General features: G+C 37.4%; 12 protein-coding genes across 12 annotated transcripts; 4 read left to right on the top strand and 8 right to left on the bottom strand. All coding sequences in view use genetic code 12, as the record gives it.

Moving 5' to 3' along the window:
- Nucleotides 1-2,193: 2,193 nt before the first annotated feature.
- On the top strand, nucleotides 2,194-3,165 carry CPAR2_407150 (uncharacterized protein; the record flags this gene model as incomplete). The annotated part of the gene is made up of 1 exon (XM_036811660.1): nucleotides 2,194-3,165. One exon carries the CDS (start codon nucleotides 2,194-2,196, stop codon nucleotides 3,163-3,165), a length of 972 nt encoding a protein of 323 aa, XP_036668074.1.
- A 460-nt stretch (nucleotides 3,166-3,625) lies between these two features.
- CPAR2_407140 (uncharacterized protein) lies at nucleotides 3,626-4,981 on the bottom strand (the record flags this gene model as incomplete). The annotated part of the gene is made up of 1 exon (XM_036811659.1): nucleotides 3,626-4,981. The coding sequence occupies one exon, from the start codon at nucleotides 4,979-4,981 to the stop codon at nucleotides 3,626-3,628; it is 1,356 nt and encodes a 451-aa protein (XP_036668073.1).
- Nucleotides 4,982-7,633: 2,652 nt separating this feature from the next.
- On the top strand, nucleotides 7,634-9,010 carry SMM1 (Smm1p; the record flags this gene model as incomplete). Its single annotated transcript, XM_036811658.1, has 1 exon — nucleotides 7,634-9,010. The coding sequence occupies one exon, from the start codon at nucleotides 7,634-7,636 to the stop codon at nucleotides 9,008-9,010; it is 1,377 nt and encodes a 458-aa protein (XP_036668072.1).
- Nucleotides 9,011-9,274: 264 nt separating this feature from the next.
- On the bottom strand, nucleotides 9,275-9,955 carry TIM23 (protein transporter; the record flags this gene model as incomplete). The annotated part of the gene is made up of 1 exon (XM_036811655.1): nucleotides 9,275-9,955. One exon carries the CDS (start codon nucleotides 9,953-9,955, stop codon nucleotides 9,275-9,277), a length of 681 nt encoding a protein of 226 aa, XP_036668071.1.
- Nucleotides 9,956-10,616: 661 nt separating this feature from the next.
- On the top strand, nucleotides 10,617-11,339 carry CPAR2_407110 (uncharacterized protein; the record flags this gene model as incomplete). The annotated part of the gene is made up of 1 exon (XM_036811654.1): nucleotides 10,617-11,339. The coding sequence occupies one exon, from the start codon at nucleotides 10,617-10,619 to the stop codon at nucleotides 11,337-11,339; it is 723 nt and encodes a 240-aa protein (XP_036668070.1).
- Nucleotides 11,340-12,172: 833 nt separating this feature from the next.
- Nucleotides 12,173-12,940, bottom strand: GLO2 (hydroxyacylglutathione hydrolase; the record flags this gene model as incomplete). Its single annotated transcript, XM_036811653.1, has 1 exon — nucleotides 12,173-12,940. One exon carries the CDS (start codon nucleotides 12,938-12,940, stop codon nucleotides 12,173-12,175), a length of 768 nt encoding a protein of 255 aa, XP_036668069.1.
- A 318-nt stretch (nucleotides 12,941-13,258) lies between these two features.
- Nucleotides 13,259-14,449, bottom strand: SGT1 (co-chaperone; the record flags this gene model as incomplete). Its single annotated transcript, XM_036811652.1, has 1 exon — nucleotides 13,259-14,449. One exon carries the CDS (start codon nucleotides 14,447-14,449, stop codon nucleotides 13,259-13,261), a length of 1,191 nt encoding a protein of 396 aa, XP_036668068.1.
- A 132-nt stretch (nucleotides 14,450-14,581) lies between these two features.
- Nucleotides 14,582-16,099, bottom strand: CPAR2_407080 (uncharacterized protein; the record flags this gene model as incomplete). The annotated part of the gene is made up of 1 exon (XM_036811651.1): nucleotides 14,582-16,099. The coding sequence occupies one exon, from the start codon at nucleotides 16,097-16,099 to the stop codon at nucleotides 14,582-14,584; it is 1,518 nt and encodes a 505-aa protein (XP_036668067.1).
- Nucleotides 16,100-16,382: 283 nt separating this feature from the next.
- Nucleotides 16,383-17,147, bottom strand: RRP15 (Rrp15p; the record flags this gene model as incomplete). The annotated part of the gene is made up of 1 exon (XM_036811650.1): nucleotides 16,383-17,147. The coding sequence occupies one exon, from the start codon at nucleotides 17,145-17,147 to the stop codon at nucleotides 16,383-16,385; it is 765 nt and encodes a 254-aa protein (XP_036668066.1).
- Nucleotides 17,148-17,476: 329 nt separating this feature from the next.
- KAR3 (Kar3p) lies at nucleotides 17,477-19,384 on the top strand (the record flags this gene model as incomplete). The annotated part of the gene is made up of 1 exon (XM_036811649.1): nucleotides 17,477-19,384. One exon carries the CDS (start codon nucleotides 17,477-17,479, stop codon nucleotides 19,382-19,384), a length of 1,908 nt encoding a protein of 635 aa, XP_036668065.1.
- A 16-nt stretch (nucleotides 19,385-19,400) lies between these two features.
- CPAR2_407050 (uncharacterized protein) lies at nucleotides 19,401-21,866 on the bottom strand (the record flags this gene model as incomplete). Its single annotated transcript, XM_036811648.1, has 1 exon — nucleotides 19,401-21,866. One exon carries the CDS (start codon nucleotides 21,864-21,866, stop codon nucleotides 19,401-19,403), a length of 2,466 nt encoding a protein of 821 aa, XP_036668064.1.
- A 128-nt stretch (nucleotides 21,867-21,994) lies between these two features.
- On the bottom strand, nucleotides 21,995-23,218 carry TAZ1 (lysophosphatidylcholine acyltransferase; the record flags this gene model as incomplete). Its single annotated transcript, XM_036811647.1, has 1 exon — nucleotides 21,995-23,218. One exon carries the CDS (start codon nucleotides 23,216-23,218, stop codon nucleotides 21,995-21,997), a length of 1,224 nt encoding a protein of 407 aa, XP_036668063.1.
- Nucleotides 23,219-23,259: the final 41 nt, after the last annotated feature.

The following is a 23,259-nucleotide window of genomic DNA, read 5'->3' as shown; positions in this document are numbered from 1 at the left end:
GTAAAACAAGCGTTTGTTGACGTCTGGGATAACTGTTTAGTCGAGGTAACCCTACACGTTGCTGTTGCTGTTGTTGCTGTTGCTGCTGTTGTTGCTGTTGTTGCTGTTGCTGCTGTTGCTGCTGTTGTTGCTGTTGTTGCTGTTGCCGTTGTTGCCTCTGTTGTTGTTCTTGATAATAGTTAGTATCACTATTGTCTTGCTGATTTCGATTATTCATATAAGCATCAATGCCCCTCTAAGATCTCTTTGTTCCTCTAACAACTCCAAAATATATGCATATAAATGTGGTACTAAACTTTGGCAAGCTTCGTCAATACCCAATGAAATGTGGTTCATTTAAGTACCTTTTTCCTTCTGATACTTCTAATGGGGTTTTTGTATATTTCTCAAAAAAAAATTCCTTGGAGAAGTCATTTGAAGTAGGAGCCACAGTTTGACGTGATTCTCGTTACACTCTTTGTGGTGTGAACGAAGAAACAGTTGTACATGGCTTTTCTTCCTCGGAGTAAAACTTTTCTCATCTATTGTTTTTAGCTACCACAGTCTACACAGGGTCAATATCCTCCCCCCGCTTGACACTGTACGGCAACACATTTCGTGACTGGGCTCGTCAATCATTGTATGGTTTGGAGAAAAAAAGAACAGAAAAAAAAAATTTTTTTCTTCACGTTGTGTGGCTGATGTTTTTATATGATGGATGAAAGTCAGTTAGTTATTTGGTGATACATACCGGTATTGGGATTGACACGGGCAAAGTTCGAAAAGGTTATCGGATTATTTTAGTAGATTTCAAACGCTAGTTCGTAACCTTTTTATGGCCAATGTTTGTCTTACTAAAAAATTTGACAGAATTTCACGAACAAAAAAAAAAAAAGTGAACCACACTTTTTAATTTCATTTTTTTAATTTCGTTTTTTTTTTTTTTTTTTTTTTTATGCTTTTTATTAATTCTCGTTGCTCTTTTCGTTTTGGTACACACACTCTCTTTAGCCACCTATGAGACGTGCAACAGAATGGCTATTGGTGCAATTTCAAAAGAACTGACGAAGAGATGTGCCTGCTTGGTTTGTGAAATGTAAGGCTTATGGAAATTGTGAGCTATGTAGTGTTCACAAGACGCGTTCTGCTTGTATATTGATGTCAATACAATTTTCACGAGAGCTAATTATAAACAAGCATTTCTAAGCTACAATATACACGTGACCAAATCAAAAATGAAATTTCCTAGAGAACAATAATGAGAGCGTACTAGGATTTAAATGTCAAATCTCCTTTCTTCATCATTTGAAAATGACTTTTTTTTTTTTAAAGTCATTGAACTACATTCTGTCCCTAAATTGTGATCATGCGTTTACAGTCGGTTGCTGACTTGCATTTGGCGAATGATCGAGTAATGACAGAAATACAGGCAGGAAAAAGGTCGTGTTTGCGTTATCGCTTTCGTAATAGGCAAAAGTGGTCTATAAGTAGCGCCTGTTGTTAGAGCTACTTGACGTAGTTTACATTTGTAAATATGCAAAGTTCACTCATCAAACCAATAAGTACTGCGCTGGCCATTACCATTACAGTTCTTTAAGAGCGGTCGACCCAGAGTTTGTGCTTTGACAGACGATGGTTAATTCTCTATTCATTTAAACGCATTCTCATATCTGTGATGGAATGTTATTATGTGTGGTGAAACCAAATTCTAATGAGCCAATTATTGGTGTTAAACTTAATGCAAAAAAGAGTAAAAATAAAGTAGTTACCTCATTATCTCTCATGTATTTGATACTACAAACCAAAGGGTGGTCACTCATTTATTCTATGCAACAGGTGGCTTACTGATCTGAGCTGAATGTTTAATCAGTCAGCCTTTTCTTCTCATAGTTTTGTGTAGAAGAAATGGGTATCAAATGAGCTAACCGCGGTGTGAGATCATAAAAGAAGCGAAGAAAATTTTTTTTTCCCCTTCTATTTTGTGCCGCATGCATAGTAAGGACCCGCCCGACGAAAAGAACAAAAAAAAAAAATTCTTCTTCGAGTCATCTTTTCAAAAACTTTTCTTCATTGAGAGGGATATATACAGCCGAGAGAATATACAACACTCTATATCATCAGCATCTACCCAAATCATCTCACAACAACTAGCCCACAACAACAACAGCAGCAGCAGCAACAGCAACATCATCAACATCAACACTCCCAGAAGCTATGCTAAGCCTAATACTTACAAATATAATCACACAGTCTTCCTCCTCCAACAACAATGAGAGCCAACTCCGAGCACAAATCAGTGGCGTTATGGGCTCAACATCACTTGCATGCTGGATAGTCCTACTCATGCCGCAACTAATTGAACAATGGCGATTAAAGTCCGCCGAAGGGATCGCAATAGGCTTCATCACCATTTGGTTTTGTGGTGACTTGTTCAATTTGGTGGGTGCTATATGGGCCCATTTATTGCCCGAGGTGGTTTTTCTTGCCGTGTGGTTTTGTGTTGCTGACGCATTGATGATATGGTCGTTTGTTTATTATACTAGGTTCTACAAGAAGAAGCACCAACATCACCATCATCATCATTCTCATCATCAGGCATTAGAGCATCTGGTGGAGCATCCTGAGCATGGTCAAGGAGAGCGTGAGTTTGTTGATGAATCTGCGCCCTTGCTTCATAGAAGACGCAGTTCAACCTTGACTGATATAGCTTTGGAGCCACAATATCATTCCATCTTTGTCAAGTATGTCTTGCCGATTATATTTGTTGTTGCATGTGGAGTAGCTGGGTTTTTGCTCTCCTCACAACAACTGCATCCAACTGAGCCCATAGACCCCCCACCACCCGTTGACGATGTCATCGCCCTCGGCCCACAAATAATGGGATACTGCTCAGCACTCCTATACTTGGGTGCACGAATTCCACAAATTATCCAAAACCACAAACGTAAATCAGTTTATGGTCTCAGTTTACTTTTTTTTCTTTTTTCAACTTTAGGTAATTTGACTTATGCTGGACAAATTGTGTTTTATCGATCGGACTGGAATTATATTGTGTTGAATATGAGTTGGTTATTGGGGAGTTTGGGTACCATTGTTGAAGATGTAATCATATTTGGTCAGTTTTATATGTACAAGGATAATAACGAATCAATTGAAGACGATGAGGGAGGAGGAGGAGGAGTGTGAGCCGCGGAGAAAAGAGAGCTCCAATGTGGGTAATAACTCAATATATAAACACTGTAATAGCAAAAAATAGTATTTGTTACAACTCTAAAATAGAAAAAAAAAAATACAGCCTATAAGCCAATAAGCCAATAAGCCAATAAACCAATAAACCAATAAACCAATAAACCAATAAACCAATAAACTAATAAACTAATAAACTAATAAAGTGTCTGTCTCTAATTGTTAATCCAAAACTGAAATATATTCTAATTATCCTCTTTTCCTTTTATAAAATGTTTTCCCTTATTGCTCCTCATCCATGTCCCTCTTAAGAAATGAAAAACCTAATCTTGCCAGCCTTGTTTAACGGGAATGATATTAATACCAATCCCTTAGTAGTGAAATTAAAAAAAAAAAAAAAAATAAAAAAAGTAAAACCTTTGCTCCACCATGAAAAAAAAAAGAAACTCCCTCATGCACCTCAAAATTTAAAGATACTTTTCAAACAAGTCATCTTCCAACCATCCGACTTTTTCAAACGCAGCATATAATCTCGACGCCTTATTAACATCAATCCTACATGCCTTTTGTGCATCGGTACGTCTAAACCCCTTTCCCAGTTTGATTTTTTTACCTTCTCAAAAAAGAATCTCCGTTTCGAATCCATGTACACGGCAATTGGTAATCTCAATATACTAGCAAGGACAATTTCAGCTGGATGTAAATTGGGGTATTTCGACAAATTGGGGTCGTGGGATAAATCCATTGGTTGACCTTTCCATTCAATCTTGAGACATTTGGAATTGTTTGGCGGAAGAGTTGAATGGGCGTCGGGAGAATAGTCTGGTATCGATTCGTCAATTAACATTTGTTGTTGAATTGCAATGGGGATTGGAGTGGAGGATCCACTAGTTGCAACACCAGCACCAGCACCAGCACCAGCACCAACATTGTTATTGTTTGGTCTCTTTCTCTTTCTGGGTGATGGCATTGAACTAGAATCCAAGTCACTATCTTCGTACGATTTGGGTAAACGTCTAGTACGTGTGCCTCTAGTAGATGTATTATTGTCTTCGGTTAATTCATCAGATGAATCGTAATTGAATCGTTTCTTGTATCTACGTGTAGGCAATGATGCGATATAGTTTTTGTTTTCAATAGATGCGTTGGTTGTGTACTTGTCAAGAAACTCAAATTGATGTGAGTAGTAGTTTTTGGTTGGTTTGATATTGACGGTGAGGGTGTAGTCTTTGAAATTTTCCAATTTGAACTCTTTACCGTTATTGAGATATGATTGTGTAAGACAATGCAGAGAGGCTGGGTTAGCTTTGGATTCATTGTTGTCAATATGTGGTTGTTGTTGTTGTGATTGTTGTGATTGTTGTTGTTGTTGTGATTGTTGTGATTGTTGTGGTAATTGTATTGGTTTAATCAATTCTGCATTTCTTTGGTATGGTGATAATGGTGGAGACAAAGGTTGAGAAGTAGATGATGATGAAGGTGTAGTTGTAATTGCACTAGTGCTACCTGAATCCTTTGTGTTGTTATTGTTGTTATTGTTGTTATTGTTGTTGTTGTAGTATGAAGGTAAATGAGGACCAAAGTACTCAATTGGTTCATGTATGTGGATATGTACCGAAGATGGTGTAGACATAAAACTCTTTGGTATAGCTTTAGGCTTATTGTTTCTATCGTCTGACTCTAAAGAAGTAGACGAAGGTGGTAATTTGTCTTCCAAATTGTTTGGAGTAGGACAATTGGGTATGATACTACCATTGGTGGTAGTGTGATTATGATTGTTATCGTTTGAAGTCATTGGGTAATAGTAGAATGACATAATGTAAGGTAATGTAGTGTAAAAAGATAGAAAGAAAGAAAGAAAGAAAGAAAGAGTTTATGGGGAAGGAAAAGAAGATGGGTTTTTTTTCTTTATATGTTTTGATGTTTCATTTATCTAAACGCTAGAAAATGTTTTATTTGGTATGTTACTATTCTTATTGAGAAGCTTCTTTTTCTTTTTTGTTGTTTACAAAACAAATTTCTTTTTTTTCTTTGTGTTTTTGTGTTTCAGTACAAGGGTCATCTTGTGTTATGTGCAGTACCACAGGAGGAATAAAAAAAAGAAATTTCCGAACTTCTTGACAATGGATTTATGCAGATTGGGTTAATTGATAAAAATTTTTTTCCTTTTTTTTTTTTTTTTTAATTTTTATTCCTTTACTTGAGAAGAGTGAAGGAAGGCGTAGTATTTTGAGAAAAAAAAAAACAAACAAACGAATTAACCAAAGAATAGACAGCTGAAAAGCTGATGTAAAAAAAGGACTATAAAATGAACTTTTTGAGTATTGGTAGTGTTGTATTTTTACTTGTGGTGATTTACCCTATTGACAGATACGATAAACCCAACTGACAACTGCCGTAGCCAGTAGATAAGAAAAGAGAAAAAAAAATAAAAAAATAAAAAAATAAAAAAATAAAAATAAAAAAAAAAAAAAGAAATTCTAAAACACGAAAATGCTGTAGTTAGGTAATGCTCTAATGGACCGTGGTCTGGTTGGTTACTGTTGCATATTAACATTTAACATCCGCACCCACACACACACACACATATATATATTAACAAACAAGACTTTTATAATGAGGAGAGGGGTAGTAAATGAAATAATTACATATCTCAGGTGGGGGGGGGGGGAGGAGGAGTGCAGAAGGGAAGAGAGGCGTGTATATGTGTGATATCAAATGAACATGCCAATGGTCATGGACTTATCTTTAGATGGTTCATGAATGCTTATGGGGTTGATATGAATTAGAGAATATCCATTTTCCTTAGTAGCTATGGTCATTGCCCGAGTTGGTTATTAGTATTGGGTACTGTACGGTGGTTGTTTTGTGACAGATATCCATATATATTTAGCCAATAACACAATCTGCAAAAGAAATGACACTTTGTTAAAAAAAAAAAATAAAAACGCCATATACACAATACACAATACACAATACACAATACGTGCGTAGTACATATGAGACATTTTTGCCATCTATCTATAATAGGGTGTCTTAGTAATAAGGTTAGTATGGAAATTACTATACGCTGCTATACTTTTGATTGCTACTAGTCAGTCATATCATACACACTAAGAGCAATTCTAAAATATCTTCTTACTAATCCTACTACCCCATTGACTTTCTTAGTCAATATTTGATTGTGCTTAATAGTAAGTAAGATATCAAAATGCATGACACAAGATTTACTGAAAGAAAGAGAGAGAGAGAGAGAGAGAGAGAAAAAGAAAAAGAAAAAGAAAAAGAAAAAAAAAAAAAAGCGTAGTGTCAGACAACACAACCACCAAGCGTTTTGTTTCTTTCTTTCTTTCTTTCTTTTGCCCTTTGCTTTTGCCCTTTGCTTTTGTATGGGTATGACACACACATCACAGAAACACAAAAGATGAAGAAAGAACGACGAAGACAAACAAACAAACAGATATTTTTTTTTTTTTTTTTCTTTTTTTTTTTTAAAAAGAAGAAAAAACATTTTTTCTTCTTTTCTTTATGGAGGTGGGGTAGATAGTTGGCAAAGAACAAAAACATCAAAGAAGGTCACCTGACAATTAGCTCTTTTCGCTTTTTTCTTAGAACTGGTACGCTCTACCATTGATGCACCATACAATAGATCTGTCTACTTTTCTAAACTCAATTGCTATTACCCACCAATCCAATTGCAATACATCTTTTGAAGTAATGGATGACTCCATTCATTCATTCATTTTTTTTTTTTTCCGTTTAACGTTTGTGTGTGTGTGTGTTTGTGTTTGTGTGTGTGTTTGTGTTTGTGTGTGTGTGTGTGTTTTTTTTTATCATAACAAATGACGCAATGTTTCTTATATATCTTTTTACTTTTTTTTTGAAGTACTGCATATAGTAGCATTTCTTTCATTACATTTGACAAATCAGTCATTGGTTCGAAAAAAGATTTATAGTGGGAGATTATTACCAAAAGTCGTTTAGGTTTAGGTACAGACTCTCAAAGTTCAACAACAGTAGTCGCCATTGCTTCGAGTTAGCCGAGGAATGAAGGAAGTACTTACAAGTAACCTAGCCACTCTCTAACGCAGATAACCGTTGTATATCTTTTTCAAACGCAGCTGCTACATCCTACATATCAGATGCTTTTAAAAACACCGATTGATTTTTCCGAATTGGGAAACGTTATTATCACGCAGTAAAACACAAATAAACAGAAAAAAAAAATATCTACTTTCATTCTCTTTCACGACATCAATTTTTACGACATTGACTTTCACGACACTCATCTCCCATTTGTTTTTTTTTTTTTTTTTTTTCTTCTTCTAGTGTGTGCGCCCACTGCTCAAAGAGAGTTATCTCATTCTTTTCCACTCTGATTTAACGACTTTAACAAACACTTTTACTCGCAGTTCCCCCCTTCCTCTCCCCACCCCACCCCACCCCACACGGCCACACGGGTCAGATTATGCTAAGGAAGATGATTGATTATACTAACAAAGTATGTCTCGCACCCATGGTTAGAAGTGGTGAACTTCCAATACGACTACTATCACTCAAATACAATTGCGATTTAGTTTGGTCACCAGAACTAATCGACAAGAAATTGATAACCACAACTCGAGTGGAGAATAAGACACTAGGGACTATCGATTACATTGCCAAAAATAACCACAACAACAATAAAAAACAACCTTTTCCCGAGACGGTTGTGTTTCGCAAACATCCTCATGAATCGGGTAAACTCATTTTGCAATTGGGTACATCTGATCCTGATTTGGCAGTTGAAGCAGCACAAAAAGTGATTGATGATGTCGATGGAATTGATTTAAACTGCGGATGCCCCAAGTCATTTTCAACTCATTCGGGCATGGGTGCTGAATTATTGAAGACTCCCGATTTACTATGTTCAATTTTGCAAAACCTAGTTATCAAGGTGGGTAAACCCAAAAACAAACCCATTAGTTGTAAAATTAGACTATTACCCAACTTTGAAGCATCTCATAAACTTGTAAAACAAATATGCTCCACCACCGGTATTGCCAATTTAACTATACATTGTCGTACACCAATAATGAGAAATCGACAAGATCCATATTGGAATTATCTACCCAAATTGATACCCTTGATTCAATCATATGGAATTAGTGTTGTACTAAATGGTAATTTCCAATCACGAATGGATTTAGACACTGTGCAACAGGCTTTAAACAATGATAAATTGAGTATCATGATTGCTGAGGCTGCCGAATGTAATCCGTCAGTATTTGCAAAATCAGGAGCAGACAACTCAGTACAACTGCAACATCAATTGATTAATGAAGTGTATGATCTTGGACTGAAGTATCACTTATATTCAGGTACAAAATTTTTAGTCATGAATATGATCCCCGGTAAATCAAAATATTATCAGAAATTCTCTCAGCTGAAGAATTTTGAACAAATGAAACTAGTGATTGATGAAATGAATACCAAACAAGATAACTTGAACGATAAAATTTATCAAGTCATGAATAAACATTGTCAAAAACTGCATTTTTTCCAAGATGCAACTGCATTTCACAACTACATCACTGGCTCACGCCGTGATGAAATTTTACAATTTTTCAACAATTGGAAAGAAGGGGAAATGTTGAAAGATTTAAATGATTCTCCAACAAAGAGAATAATGGAAATACCAAAACATAAACAAGTTAAACGACAAAAGAAACAATGCAATGAGGAAAAAAGCAAAGGTGAATGGAAACAAATGGTTGATTCTGGAGTTGAAGTCGATCGCAATCTTGAAGATCAAGCCGTGGCTACTAACCAACTAAATAAACAAGAAAAAATACAAGCTGTTTGAATGTTGGTGAGATGTTTGTATAGAGGTTCAAAAGTTTTAATAGAGCATTAGTATACATCAACAATGAATCCATCTCTATTATAACAACTAGTCCAATTATAATACACAACATGTCGTTGCTTGTGCCATCACATCCAAAAATAGTAGAATGCAATAATCAATGCTTATGTACAAAAAGTCAACTCCTCTCCTCTCTTCTCCTCTCCTCTCCTCTCCTCTCCTCTCCTCTCCTCTCTTCTCTGCACCCTCCCCCCCCTAATTCTTTTACTTCAAACTGTGTTTGATACCACACCATAATCCAGCAGCACCAGCCATCAACGCACTCGAATAAACCATAGGCTTCAACCCCCTACTACTTCTAAACAATGCTCCTGCCAACGCACCAGCAACAACAGAATTCACATCATCATGTTTACCCCTCAATCCGTCCAAACTAGAATCAATTAAATTATAAGTCAATGCCAACACACCAGCATTGTTTCCCAAAAATGGACCCCTCTTTGTAATATTATTCAAAATGTGATTCAATTGCACTTTACCTGGTGCTCCTGCTGGTAATGTGCGTACACCATGTTGAAAACCTGATAATCCACCAAGTCCTAAACCCATCAAATAAACAGCACCGGTTCCATAACACAAATCATCGGTCCATGATCTACTGGGGATTAAACCTTGTGATCCTTCAACTTGGTTTAGTTTTTCTTCTTCAAGGTCCAAGTACTCGACACCCTTGTCCAATCCTGCTAATGGATGGAGTAAAGCAGCGTAGGATGAGGAGGACGCGGAGGCGCCGTTGGTGTTGGTGCCAGTGGTGTTGATTGAGCCTGGGGTTGAAATTATGGTTTGCACGTCCGATACTTCGTTTGGATCAAATCCCAACTTCTGCTTAAGTGAGTCATCTGATGACGACGATGGTTGTTGTGGTTTACCAAATATCCAAGACATATTAAGAACGAGCTATGCTTGTGTGTGTGTCTATGTGAATGGTTTTTTTAAGGAGATGAGGTTTTCAATGATGTAATTTGAGTAGAAAAATCTCTCACTATGAAGCTTGTTGTGATGGCAAAACAAAAAACAAAGAAGAAAAGGCGTATAATCGATTATGCTTTTTTCTTATTGATGGTCTTGAGTTACACCTTTAGTTGTACCACACCTGTAATATATTGCGCTGTATTAACCCGTTGGAAAATTGAATGCTTGTAGGTTGCCTCTTTTGAAAAATTTTAATTGTAATATTTTTTTTTTTTTTTTTTTTTCAAGCGACTGACCGATTATTGATCGCAATACAAAATATAGTTTACTTTACCATTAATTTATTCACCTTTTTTTATGTCCAATTTTGTCGACACTAAAGTGGATCAAAGCGTTGTACTTGCTTTAATCCACTTCTATTACTGATCTCTGGGGAGGCAAGACTTACGATGAGCTCTATTTTTGGTAGATTTGCAAACAAGTTAGTAGTAAAGACCTGCATATAAACGTTGATTCCAAAGAATATTGCCAGACATTCTAAAATCTACCATTCCAATTCCAATTCCAATCAAATTTGAACCCACTGCGCTGTGATAAACACCCCGAGATGAGTACACCCTCTTATTCAAATATAATGACTGATACAAGCCCGTCATCGCAAACAGGATCCACCAACAAAAAAGTTTCCGCACAACCTGCCCTGCAGACCAATTCATCACAAGATCAACCACCACCTACAATAATCGAATCCCAGATCCATTTGAATCTTGTACCACCATTGAATTTCGCATTGGTTGAAGATGGCATTTATCGATCTGGATTTCCCATGGAAATCAACTACCCATTCCTACAACAACTCAATCTCAAAACCATTATATATCTCGGCGACTTGGGCCACGAAGCAACAGCCACACCGCCTGCATCCTCCACCAACAAGAAGAAGAAGAAGAAAAAGGACAAAGATGGCTCCACGGAGATATTCAACCAATACATCACCTGGATCAAGAACCAAAATAACATTACATTCCACAACTTGCAAGTCGAATCGTCACAAGAACCATTCAACAAGTCACAAGAAAATCAGCAAACGTTGCTCAGTTTAACCACAGCACTACATTTAACTCTCGACAAATCCAACTACCCCATCTTGATCCATTCAAATAAGGGTAAACACCGTACGGGGTTGTTTATTGGCCTAATGAGGAAACTACTACAGGGATGGTGTCTTTCTGGTATATTTGAAGAGTATGAGAAATTTGCTATGGGTAAATTCGAATATGATTTAGAATTGATTGAAATTTGGCAACCGGAGTTGTTGGTTGATGACACCAAAAAACCAAACTTTGTACGAGTTTGAAGTGGTGTAAGTTTTTGCTAAAAAAAAAACCTTTTTACGGCACTAGATTAGTGAGGATGCAAAAACAAGTCTATACAAAGAGACAACAAATTCTCTTTTCCCGTTTTAGAATACAGTGTTGAAAGAAATGGAATAACCGATATTTCACTCCTTTTTCAGTTTCTTGTATGAAAATAAATCTACCAATGACACATGGAAAAGTGTTAATTTAGTTCAAAGCTGTTTTTGGGAAGATTGTGACTTTTCAAAGGTGATTTTTTTCTCACCTTTTGTAATTCCTCGGTATTAACTGAAATATAGTACACCACCAAATCCTGGCGACTAGGACCTTTGGTGTCTTGTATAATATTCTGTAAAAGCTATTTTAGTGTAAAGTAGTCCTAGCAGCATCTGCAAGTGAACCCTGATAAGGACAGAGATACGTAAAGTAGTAATGAAAATTGATAAGTAGAAGGATGATTGCATTATAAAAAACTGGTATCAATCACCTTTGACAACTTATATCTAATAGGTGAATAAGGTTTTGCAACAAAGGTCGTGTACTTTGTAGCAAACCTAATGTCGTGTAATTTATGTTTCAGACACGCAAAATAAAATGGGTACACACTTTGTCTACACCCAAGAGAAAAAAAGAATCGAAATCGAAATCGAAATCAAAATCTAAATCGAAATCGTTTGAAAGATTAATGAATCTGGAGCTTCTGCGTGTCTTAAGTAACCTTCCATTCTTGCCTGGTAGCTTTATAGACTAAGACACGTGCTCAATTGATCATAGACATATCTCTACATCGCTTCCATAAATAAATAAACCCACATTAGACTACACACAAACGCTATGAGTTGTTTTTCATTTCACGAAGCTTGTCCATTACCTGATCAGGATCAGTCAATCCAGTCTTTTCCTGTACTTGGGGATCCAGTAACCTCATAAATGGATTACATTGCAACTCATCACCAATGGTGGATTTCCCAGTAGTATACTCGTTCTCTTCACAAAACAGTTTCAATTTGTTGATTGCTTCATTTTGTAAAATCTTGCTTGAAAACTTGACATTTGATTTGGTGTATTCATGTCCTGGATACACTTTGGTATCCTTGGGCAAGTTGGCTAAGATCTTGTTCAACGCTACATTCATTTCAGCGCCAGTGCCTTCAAAGAATCGGCCACAACCACTAATGAACAAAGTATCTCCGGTAAACACCGCCTTTTCACCAGTTTTGGCATCTTTAACATAATAACATATCGAATCTTGAGTATGACAAGGTGTATGTAAAGCAGTAATTGATAAGTTATCTCCCAAGTCAATCACTTCTTCATGTGATGGAGTATAAGTCACCAAAGGAGAATCCTTTCCCGCAATAATTGGCAAATCAGGATACTTTTTATGGAAATATGGGTTCCCATCAGAGTGATCATAATGGTGATGAGTATTGACAATCGCTTTTAACTCATATTGAGGCTTTTTGGAGTTGATATATGATGTAACTTCCTCAGGAACCGCTGAATCAATCAACCAGGCATTCTTCGATTTATCGTCAATTAGCAAATAAGCGTAATTGTCCCCCAGCCCCCATCTCATTGGAATTGATTCAATATGCATTTTGCGAAAGTTTGTTATACGATTGAGCAGTAGTAGTTTTGTAATTGGAAAGGACCTAAAGAACATTCAGTAGATGGTGTCAAAAAGTGGGGGGAGAGAGAGAGAGGCAAATTAGTTTCAACAAAAAAATAGAGAGAGAGAGAGAGAGAGAGAGAGAGAGAGAGCAAAATTAAGGCACTGAAAAAGTTAAGCATCTTGTGAATGCAAAAATTTTATTTAATTGCGAAATTCAGTCTTACCCCAGAGAATAAACACAAGGTTTGAATCCTACACCATACTCTAACCACTCAATTGTTATACTTCAACACATTTTTCTTCCTATACACCCCATTTTTTAGCCTCCATCCCGTCTGGTGGTGATGTTTCAAACTCTTTATTTTTTGCTTCTTCCCAATTAGTAGTCAACACGGTACCATTACTTTGCACGTACGATTTCATCATTGCACGTCTAGAATCTTCATCCATATCTTTAAACAATGTTTGAAAGAAATCTTTTTGCTCCCCATCTTTATCATCATCAACTTTAAAGCTATTCCAATTGATCTTCTTTTTCGAACTAGTGGGGTATGCAGCTGCGTCAGTTTTATCCTCTTGGGTAGAGGTGCCTTGTTCCTTTTCCAATGATGGCCACTTACTTGGAGTCTTCTTTTTCAATGTAATTTCCAATTTGGTTGAGTAGAGTTTGTATCTAGATTCCGCAACGTCAATTTCGGCATACAAAGGCTCTAGATTGTAATTGTATTCGGATCCATTCACACCGGGGAATGAAATTGATACGGAATTTTCCTCAAACTGGATATCCAACTTGTCTTCTTTTACGTTCTTGGCATAGATTGTGATGATGACTTCCTCATTGCTTTGATACCAGTCATCTCTGATTTTAACACTTAATGGTGAAATTTTGTTGATAATATCTACGTTGGCTGAGCTCCTTGCATCACTCATTGAATCACTTTTTACATCACTCATTGTATCACCCTTTGCATCGCTCTTTGCGCTGTCCTTTCCTTTTTTATCATTCTCTTCCAACTCCTCTATCTTTGGTACATCCTTCTTATCCTCTTCAACGATGTCTTGATCTTCAGTATCAAATATATCATCATCACTTTCCTCCACATCCCACTCCGGGTGATTCTTTAAATCAAACTCACATTTATTCTTCCAAAACTCAATTGTTGATTCCTTACAATCATATTCCTCAGCCTTTTTGAATTGTGACAATGCCATCTTCAACTTCTTTTCCTGGTAATAGATCAACGCCAACTTGAAATAGCATAACCCAATGTCAGACCTCCTTCCTCTATCATTTGCAATCGTAAACGCAGTTGAAATATCTCTTTTAGCTTGATCCAAGTTTTTCAATTTTTGATATGATACTGCACGCTTCAAGAAAGCTTGAAAAGCTTGTGGGTTTTCCTTAATGGCCTGTGAAAATAATTGGATTGCCCCTAGGAAATCCTTTGACTTGATTGCTTCATCACCTTGCTTAATTAGTTTTTCAATAGCCATGGCTCTGCTCTTTTGCTTATGTGGTGCTTATGTGTAACACACAGTTTCTAGCTGATTCGAATTTATAATTTTTTCTCGCGCATATTTCAAGGGTTTCTGAATATAATTTGATATTCTCTCTATTTCTAATACCTACCAAATTCTATCTAAAAAGGCAAATCTACCTTTCTTTTCTTTGCGTCTCTCTAGGTTAGGCAACATTAACCAAAGTATGGTCATTGAAGTGTACAATATAATAAACACCGGTAAAACAACAAACGTACCCACTTTTTCCGATAATAAACCAACAATGAATGGGAACAAAGCACCACCAGAAGATCCAAATGCGGTCATTATTGTCAATGACACCAATTGAATTTTCCTAGGAATCAAACCCTTTTGTGCACTGAATGTAACTAGTAATGGATAATTTGGTCCTATAAAGACACCAGCGATTGATACCAACACTGCTTCTAGAACAAACAAAGCAATTCCCCACGTCAAACCTACCAATACTATCGACAACACTGAGATAACAATGACGCCTCGTTTCAACCCAATGTACTTGTGAATTGGTCGAGTCAAGAGTAATCTTCCTAGTGTCAATCCTGCCCATAAACCGGAGGCGACGTAACCCGTGGTTTTCTCACTTGAATGTCTGTAATCTAACAAGTATGTGACAATCCAGCCAGCTAATGAGACTTCTGCTCCTTGGTAAAATAAACAAAAGAAAGAAATTAACCACGTCACATGATTTTGCAAAGCCAAGATCATTTCCAGGCGTTGCTTAGTAATTGGTTCCGCATTGGTTGCACCACCTCTATTACCATATTCAGCCATTTCAATGCCTTCAGATATTTGTTCATCATGATCCCATGGCTTCAAGTCTTGATCGGCATTCTCAAACGAAAAGAATAAGTTGAGTCCTGTTATAATCATCATACCTAGTAAAATCAAGTAAACGTAGTGCCAGGCAATACCTCTGTTCACCATACTAGTTGCAATCAATGGTGAGATTGTCGCGCCGATACCATATCCACCATGGTAGTAAGACAAATATGTTGACTGTTTGTCCAACCGACTGAGAAATATGTTGCATTGAGCAGCCACCATAGCAAAACCACAACCCCCGAAAAAGAATCCAACAACGATGACTGGAAATATCGTGCCACTAGATACTAAAGCATAGAATATGCAGCTGCATAAGTTACCCACGGGGAAACAGTATCTCTTTCCCAACCACGGTTGTATTTTGTGGGACATGGATGCCACTACTATAAAACCAACGGCGTTGCTAACCCAAATGCAAGACGTGACGGCGTAGTTGATGTTGTATGCAGCTTCAATATATGGCAACAATGCACCGGGAGCAGCATCGCTAAATCCACCCGTGAAATTGAATAGCACGCATGCAAAAATCCTCCATTTGTTCTTTGGCGGATTAGTCGACGTCATCAACACTTCACCAGTGAGTGGCTCCCTTTGCAGGGGTTCCAAGTCATGTGAATTGATAGACAGATTATGTGATGATTGTCTAGTAACAATTTCTATTGAAGACTCCTCATCGCTTGAGCTTGAAGGCGAATAATCTCTTGAATCACGATGAATAGTTGACCTTGATGGGTCGTAACTGTCACTTGAGTGCTGAGAAGTACTACCGAACCTCTGCATGGTATATCATTATCAATTGGCGTTATACCGTATAAAGTTTTCCATCGGAGGTAAGATATTTGTTACCTTTATAAGGGATGCGAAATTCACCCCCAAACGTTTTGCATTGGAGTCAATTCTCGGAAGAATACAAGGAACAATTACTTTTTGCATGTAAGAGTAGCAGGAGGGGATTAGAGCGACAGAGAGAGAAAGCGCAAAAACTCTAAAAATAAAAGTCGTGCATTTTTGTCCTTGTTTTAAAAAACCGAGGGATTCTTTAACGAGATCCCCTAACGTTCTTCTAATCCTCACCAGCAGCTGCAATCAAATCCATGAATTTCTCCTTTGATACATCAGTCATCAACTCTTCCTTCCGACTTTGACCAGCTTGCACTTTGCTCATCTCCAGGTTAGTTTTTAGTTGAGTAGATAAAATTGCATTGAAAAGTTTGACCACACCCTTTTGGGCAATCTTCTTCATTTGTCTTTCCTTATCCAATATTTCCCGCACTTGATTGGAGTCGGTCCCTTCTACTGCAGCCGGCAACAACTGTTTTATTCTATGTTTATCTTGGAATTGTTTTTTTTCCATGAGCAACGCCCTTTTCGCTTTATTCTCCAACTTTTCACTCTCGAGCTTCTTTAGCGTGGTTTTATTCCTAGCTAAAATGGGATCCTTTCTATTGTAAGCTTTCAATTTGGAGTTTATGATTGAGGTAAATGCATTGGCGAAAGACTCCGAACCGTCATCTTTATTCTTCTTTTGCTTCTTTTTTAAAGGAAAGCTGTCGTCGTCCTCTTCAATCAAATCGTCATCACTATCATCGGAATCTTCCTCACTAGATACTTCAGCGACATCTACTTCATCATCTTCGTCTAGATCCGACAACCCTTCCTCTATATTCTCGGAGCTGCTTTCCTCTGAGCTACTTTCGTCTGAGTCACTTTGCTCCTCACTTAGTTCGCGAGAAGAATCAGACAGCTGGTCATCGACATTTGATGCAGCTGGAGCAGGCGACTGGACCTGTTTATTCTTTAGTATAGATTTTGGTTTATCGTTGGGCATGCTGGGCTGATAGAGATAGTGAAGTGTACTCATCTCAAAAAGTGCATCACTATACAAGATTTTTTTGTGGTAATCCAGTGTCGCGCATCCCACGACCATGCATTTGCGACAGATCAAAAACATAAACAAAACATTTCCACAACCAATTCAAAACAAGCATCACACTTGTTGCTATAGAAGATTTAATGAATAGTGAACATGTATCAGACGACAAGGAGAACAATTGTCGACCTGGACTTTCAGGACTCAAGCTCCAACTGACTAATCCGTTTTCACCACGAGGAGATAAACGCCTAAGAGAGACAATTCAACCAAATTCAACAATCAAAATGAGAAGATTCACACCTGCACCTGCTAGATCAGCCGGATTCACGTTGTCCGATGCTCATCGATTGCGTCAGCAAGTCAATGAAAAAGAGCAAGAATTGGACCTGTTGAATACCAACTTTATTACTTTGAGAACTCAAGTGGAATCACAAACATTGAATAATTTCACAATGGAAAGCAAGTATTTGAGCCTAAATAACCAATTGAATGATTTGAAACTGCATATTGGGAATTTGAAAGTCTTTGAAGAGTCCTCAATGAGAGAGTTGCAGCATAAGTTTGATATACAAAGTCAAGAGATGATGGTGAAACATCAAGAAAAATTGAATCAGAGAAAAGATGAAATAACTGCTGAAATTGACAAGATACTTCAGGAGAAGCAACGTAAGTATTTGGATGTGGTTGAAAAGATGAATGCTAATATGAAGAGTCTACAACAAAAGAAAAATAATCTAAGTAACGAATTGGATCAGAAACTTGAATTAGCTGCAGAGTCATTCAAGAAGGAGGAAGAGTCATTAAAAAATAACTTAATACAGCTCAAGTTTTTTAATGAGGAAAAGTCTGCTGCCGTAAGAGACAGAGTCAGTAAGCTCAAAAAGCAAATTGAAGAAGTTAATGAAGTCCAAATACCTGGTAAGCTGAAAGAATATGTGAGGTGCGCTTCAATACTCGGACAGTTGCAATCTAAAAACTCTGACAAACAAATAGAGATTGATTCTGCTAAATGTCAGATACAGGAAAAGGCTGTCCAAATTAATGAGCTCGATGAGCGATCAAGGTTACGAAGTGAAGAACTAGCAAGAATGAAGTTTGAGATCAAAAGAATGAAGGATGAATTAGTAAATCAAGAAACCAAAAGAAGAACACTACATGCTCAATTACAGGATTTGAAGGGTAATATTCGAGTTTTTTGCCGCATTAGGGCTGTTCCTGACAATATTAAACTCATAAACTTTGATTTTCCAGATGACGATTTGAATGAAGATGCCAAGCAAGAACTATCAATTGTGAAAGACAACATTGGGATATCCAACTCTACAAGCTCTTATAAATTTCTGTTTGACAAGATCTTTTCCATGGACCACACAAATGAGTATATTTTTGAGGAGTATTCCCAGTTAATTCAAAGTTGTATTGATGGGTCTAATGTTTGCGTCTTTGCGTATGGACAAACTGGGTCGGGAAAGACTTTCACAATGTCACATCCATCAAATGGAATGATTCCACTATCAATAAAGAAGGTATTTGATGATATTAAAGAGCTAGACGCACAAGAACAACAATGGGAGTACGAAGTCTGTGGGAAATTCATTGAAATCTACAATGAAAGCATTATTGATCTTTTGAATCCTCAACTGAGTGAAAAGCACGAAATCAAGCATGACGACATCAATTGCAAAACTACAATTACAAACATCACAGCTATTTCAATCACCTCCCCTGCTCAAGCAAATTCGATCCTCGAACAAGTCAATAAAAGAAGAAGCACGGCTGCCACCAAGTCTAATGACAAGTCGTCCCGCTCACATTCCATCTTCATTATTGATATCAAAGGTACCAATAGAGCATCTGGTGTTAAAACATTTGGCACTTTGAATCTAATAGATTTAGCAGGATCAGAGCGCATAAACGTTTCACAAGTTGAAGGAGAACGATTAAAGGAAACTCAAGCAATCAATAAATCATTATCAGCAGTTGGAGATGTCATATCATCCTTAAACTCCAGCCAGGGCTCCCATATTCCGTATAGAAATTCAAAGTTGACGTATTTGTTGAAACATAGTCTTGGAAGAAACTCCAAAACTCTCATGTTTGTCAACATCTCCCCACTAAGTTCAAACTTCAATGAGACCATCAATTCGCTTCGTTTTGCTACAAAGGTGAATAGTACCAAGTTGGGTCAATAATGTACGTGCAGTGTGTTTATTTATCTATAAGTTTTTGTTTCTCTTCGGTCGACCCATCAACTAAAAAGTACTCATGCGGCTTGTATCCAGTCGCCTCGACAAGCAAGCCAGAATTTTCGACACTGTTCCACAATTCTGGGTAGTTCTCTTTTGCCCAATTTTTTATTTCCAGTTGTTTATCTTCGATATAGCAGTAATTGTGTAAATTAAGCAACAAGTCTTCATTCACTTGTAAATCATAATCATCAATCTTTTCTACCAATTCAAACGCCTTTTCAGTTTTGCCATAGTATGCGTATGCGATCAAATATTGCTTGTACATGTCATAATTTGGAACCAATCCAAACTTGGACAAGTTGTCCCAAAACTTTTCCACATAATGAAGATCATTATATGTATATGCCTTGATCATGATGACGGCGCTTGTTTCATCAACTTTGTCATTGATACTCGCCGCAATAAATAAGTCACGCACCTTCGCCACATCTTGCAAGTTACAATAAGCATTCATAATCACATTAGTGAGTTCTAGCCCAACACGAGGAATGTTTGTGTCCATCTTTAACCAATCGTGAAGCTGAATCACACCTTCTTCGTATAGTTTATCACCGAACTCATTCAAGAGATACATATAAATTTCTGGAGAAGGAGGTTGAAATGAGTGATCTCCATGCAACTGATACTGGTCAACCATTTTGTTAAAAATTAGCAATGCCCCATTCCATCTTTCATGTTGGCAAAAGAATTTTAGTGTTGGTAATATCCGATCAGGTGGTATGTGGAAGTACTTGTACAAATGAGTAAATAAATACCAATTGTTAGTAACCGATTTGTCAAAGGAGTTGGTGATTGCATATGTGTGAAGCGTATCAAACAACTTGAAATACTTGTAACCAAACGGTTTTTCAATGGGAAGTCTGACTTTTTCATCTTTAAATTTTGGAAGTTCCCTCTTAAGCATTTCAAGCACGTCGCCTACCAAATTTGCCTCCAACATAGCCAGAGCCAACGCATTGATCGAGTCTATGTTTATCAGCTGTTGTAGTTGTGCCTTGATTTTGCGAAACATAAGAAATGATTTCCGGATTGGTATGTTTGAAACCACACATTGTATAAGATCATTTAGTGTTTTTGAAATCGTTAGGTCGTCATTGTAATCCGGCCATTGAAGGTATGCAGTTGAGTCGTTGAAGATTTTGAAAGCTCGATTGTAATCATTCTCATTTATCGCCAGGTCAAGCATAGATTTGAATACAGCTGCTGATGGGAGCAACCCATTTTGTCTGTAGTGATCAAATGCATAATCTGTAAAATGTGGGTGGGAGACCGAAAGCGCTTGTATCACTAGCTCAAACATCTGATCTGATGACTCCACTGAATTTAGTATAGATTCCAAATCCAGTTTTCGAAGAACCTCACCCATCAAACTAGCTTGTGCTTGCCAATCCAGGGTGTAATTCAGATTACCAAGAATGTGATCTACTAATACATTGCAAAACTTGATATCGTTCTCTTTAGCGGCAAATAAAAGCGATTTTTTTAGTGTATCATCCTGGTCTGTTTGCGCCTCTAGTGAGCTCAACACCTCGTTCTCCCTTTGAGCTAGTCCGCAAAGAAGTTTCGTTCTGCTATCTTGAGCATATGAACTATTCAGGACCTGCAAGAACTCCTCATTCAACTTGAATATGCTGAGTAATGCAGGTGTGGACATTCTTTCGACATCAATCTCATCTATGACATTGGTAATTAACATTTGCACCCTATCCAAACTTTTCTCCAAATCATCATAACAGTGAATTTCAGGTAGGGTGTTGGAAAAAAGTCCCTCGATATAGTCGTTTAAAGCACCCACAAACGATTCATTTACTCGTATTTTGCACATGGATTCAAAAAACCCGAGATTTAGCCTATTTCGACTTTTCAAGTAATCAATATACTTTGCCATAAATTTGTTATCAAGTCGAAACTCTAATCGTTGGTAAACCGCCTCGACGTTGACTTTTTCTCGAGAGATGAAATCCAAAACCAATATTAGTGTATTATCCGGTAATTTATGCACATTTGTGAGTAACTGTCTTAATAGTTGTTCAAAAAAGTCGGGACGTGCTTGAATCAAGTGTTCGTACATGTTATCAAATATTTTGATGGATAAGTCCAACGGTATCTGTTCCTCTAATTTTCCCCTTTGAACGTTTTTCAAAACATAACTCAAAAGATCAACTCCGTCTGTTCCAACAGGTTCCTTAACTAGTGACCCCACTTTGGAGTAGACAAGTTTTTTTAACAACTTGTTCGGCACCTTTGTATCCACCAAGTATGTTGTGAATTCATCATGATATCGCTGAGCTATTGGGTTCTTGTATGAAAGAGGCTCCTCAATGACAATTTTTGAATGCTTCGACAAGTATCTTAATGCTGCACTCCGTAAGAGTTGCTCAGATCGTAGTCTACGGAGCAAGGTTTGATTGCAGCGAGAAATCATGACCCAAGTTTGTTGACTCCAAGATACACTGATTTTTTTCACAACCGAATTTTCTTTTTCTACATTTTCTACAATCTAGGGATTTGTTCAAACACATAATTTTACATATTTACAAGATCGAATATAGTCTATGTACTGCCATCTTCGTACTCCGGTAAGTGCGATTGAAATCTTTTGATGGCCCAATTTTTGCCAATAAACTTAACGTCCTCATCACTCATACCTTCTGTATTGGTATATGTTTTCCAAAATTTGGGATCTTTGAACCTTGGATCCTCTGAGTTGAGCGATGGAATTGAGTTTCTAATCTGCAATACTTTGTCACGAAGATATGCTGCAAGTGAGCTTCTTAAAGCTTGTACTTTATCCCCAGTCTTTAGCTCTTCTGACAAGTCTGTTGGATTCGATCCGTCAATATATTTGGCCACCAATTTCCTCCATTCTTCCCTGTACTGCTCAATTTTTTGATCGGATATTGCGTCCCCTATGGTAAGATGGATCTCGGCACCTATGTTCGCTGGTAACCATCTTTTGATGCCTTCTTCTGCTGTGTCCTCCGGAGCCACTTTTTCGAACCCATATGTAAAGATTGGCACAATAACTGGAGCCCTAGTCGATTCAAGTATAAGTCGGCTTACCCCCCACTTGAAATACCTCATTGAGTTGTTGTGAGGTTCTTGCAATTGTAATACAAACCCTTCGGGAAATACATGGAACCAAGAAGTCTTTGATCGTACAAAGGGGCTCTTTGACATTAAAACGTTTGTTGAGTCTGGTGTTGGCTTGATAAACTTAACCATGTCTGTGTTTGACTTGTTGTAGACATTATTGACTGTCTGCAAAACTACCGGCTTTGTCTCTTCTTCAACTCCTGGCGTATATTCAAGATCTAAAGTGTCGTCTGGACTCAATATTCTAATTGCTGCATCTAATGAACCTTGGAATGGACCCTCCCCGAATCTCTTTGTACCCAATATCTTTCCTAAATTGAAAAACCAACTTTGGAATACGTTACTGAAACAAATATTATGAGCACCAAAACCCCATCGAATGGTATCTATATCGAGATGGTATCTCCAAGGTAGTGCTGCATAAAAAGCAGGATCATCAACAACAGACATATGATTCATGACTGTAAGTAGTCCTCTATTCTCTTGTCTTGCTTTTGCTAATGCATTATCTAGTTTTTCTATATTGTGAACAAATGGTTTGTATAAAGTGTTGAGAATGATTTTAGATCCAGTGATCATGAATAAACACGTGGCGTGCGATGCATAATTCCAAAGTGGACTTGTTCTTGGGTATTCCTCTAAAAACTCGCCCCCACGTTTCAAAACGTCTTGAAAAGACATCAGATAGAATGAAGGTACTGATGGTTGTGCGTAGGTTGCAG

Source organism: Candida parapsilosis, contig 006372 (genome assembly GCF_000182765.1).
Source record: "Candida parapsilosis strain CDC317 annotated contig 006372".
Classification (NCBI taxonomy): Eukaryota; Fungi; Ascomycota; class Pichiomycetes; order Serinales; family Debaryomycetaceae; genus Lodderomyces; species Lodderomyces parapsilosis.
Note: the sequence above shows the minus strand (reverse complement) of the source record. Positions and strands in the feature narration are given on the sequence as shown.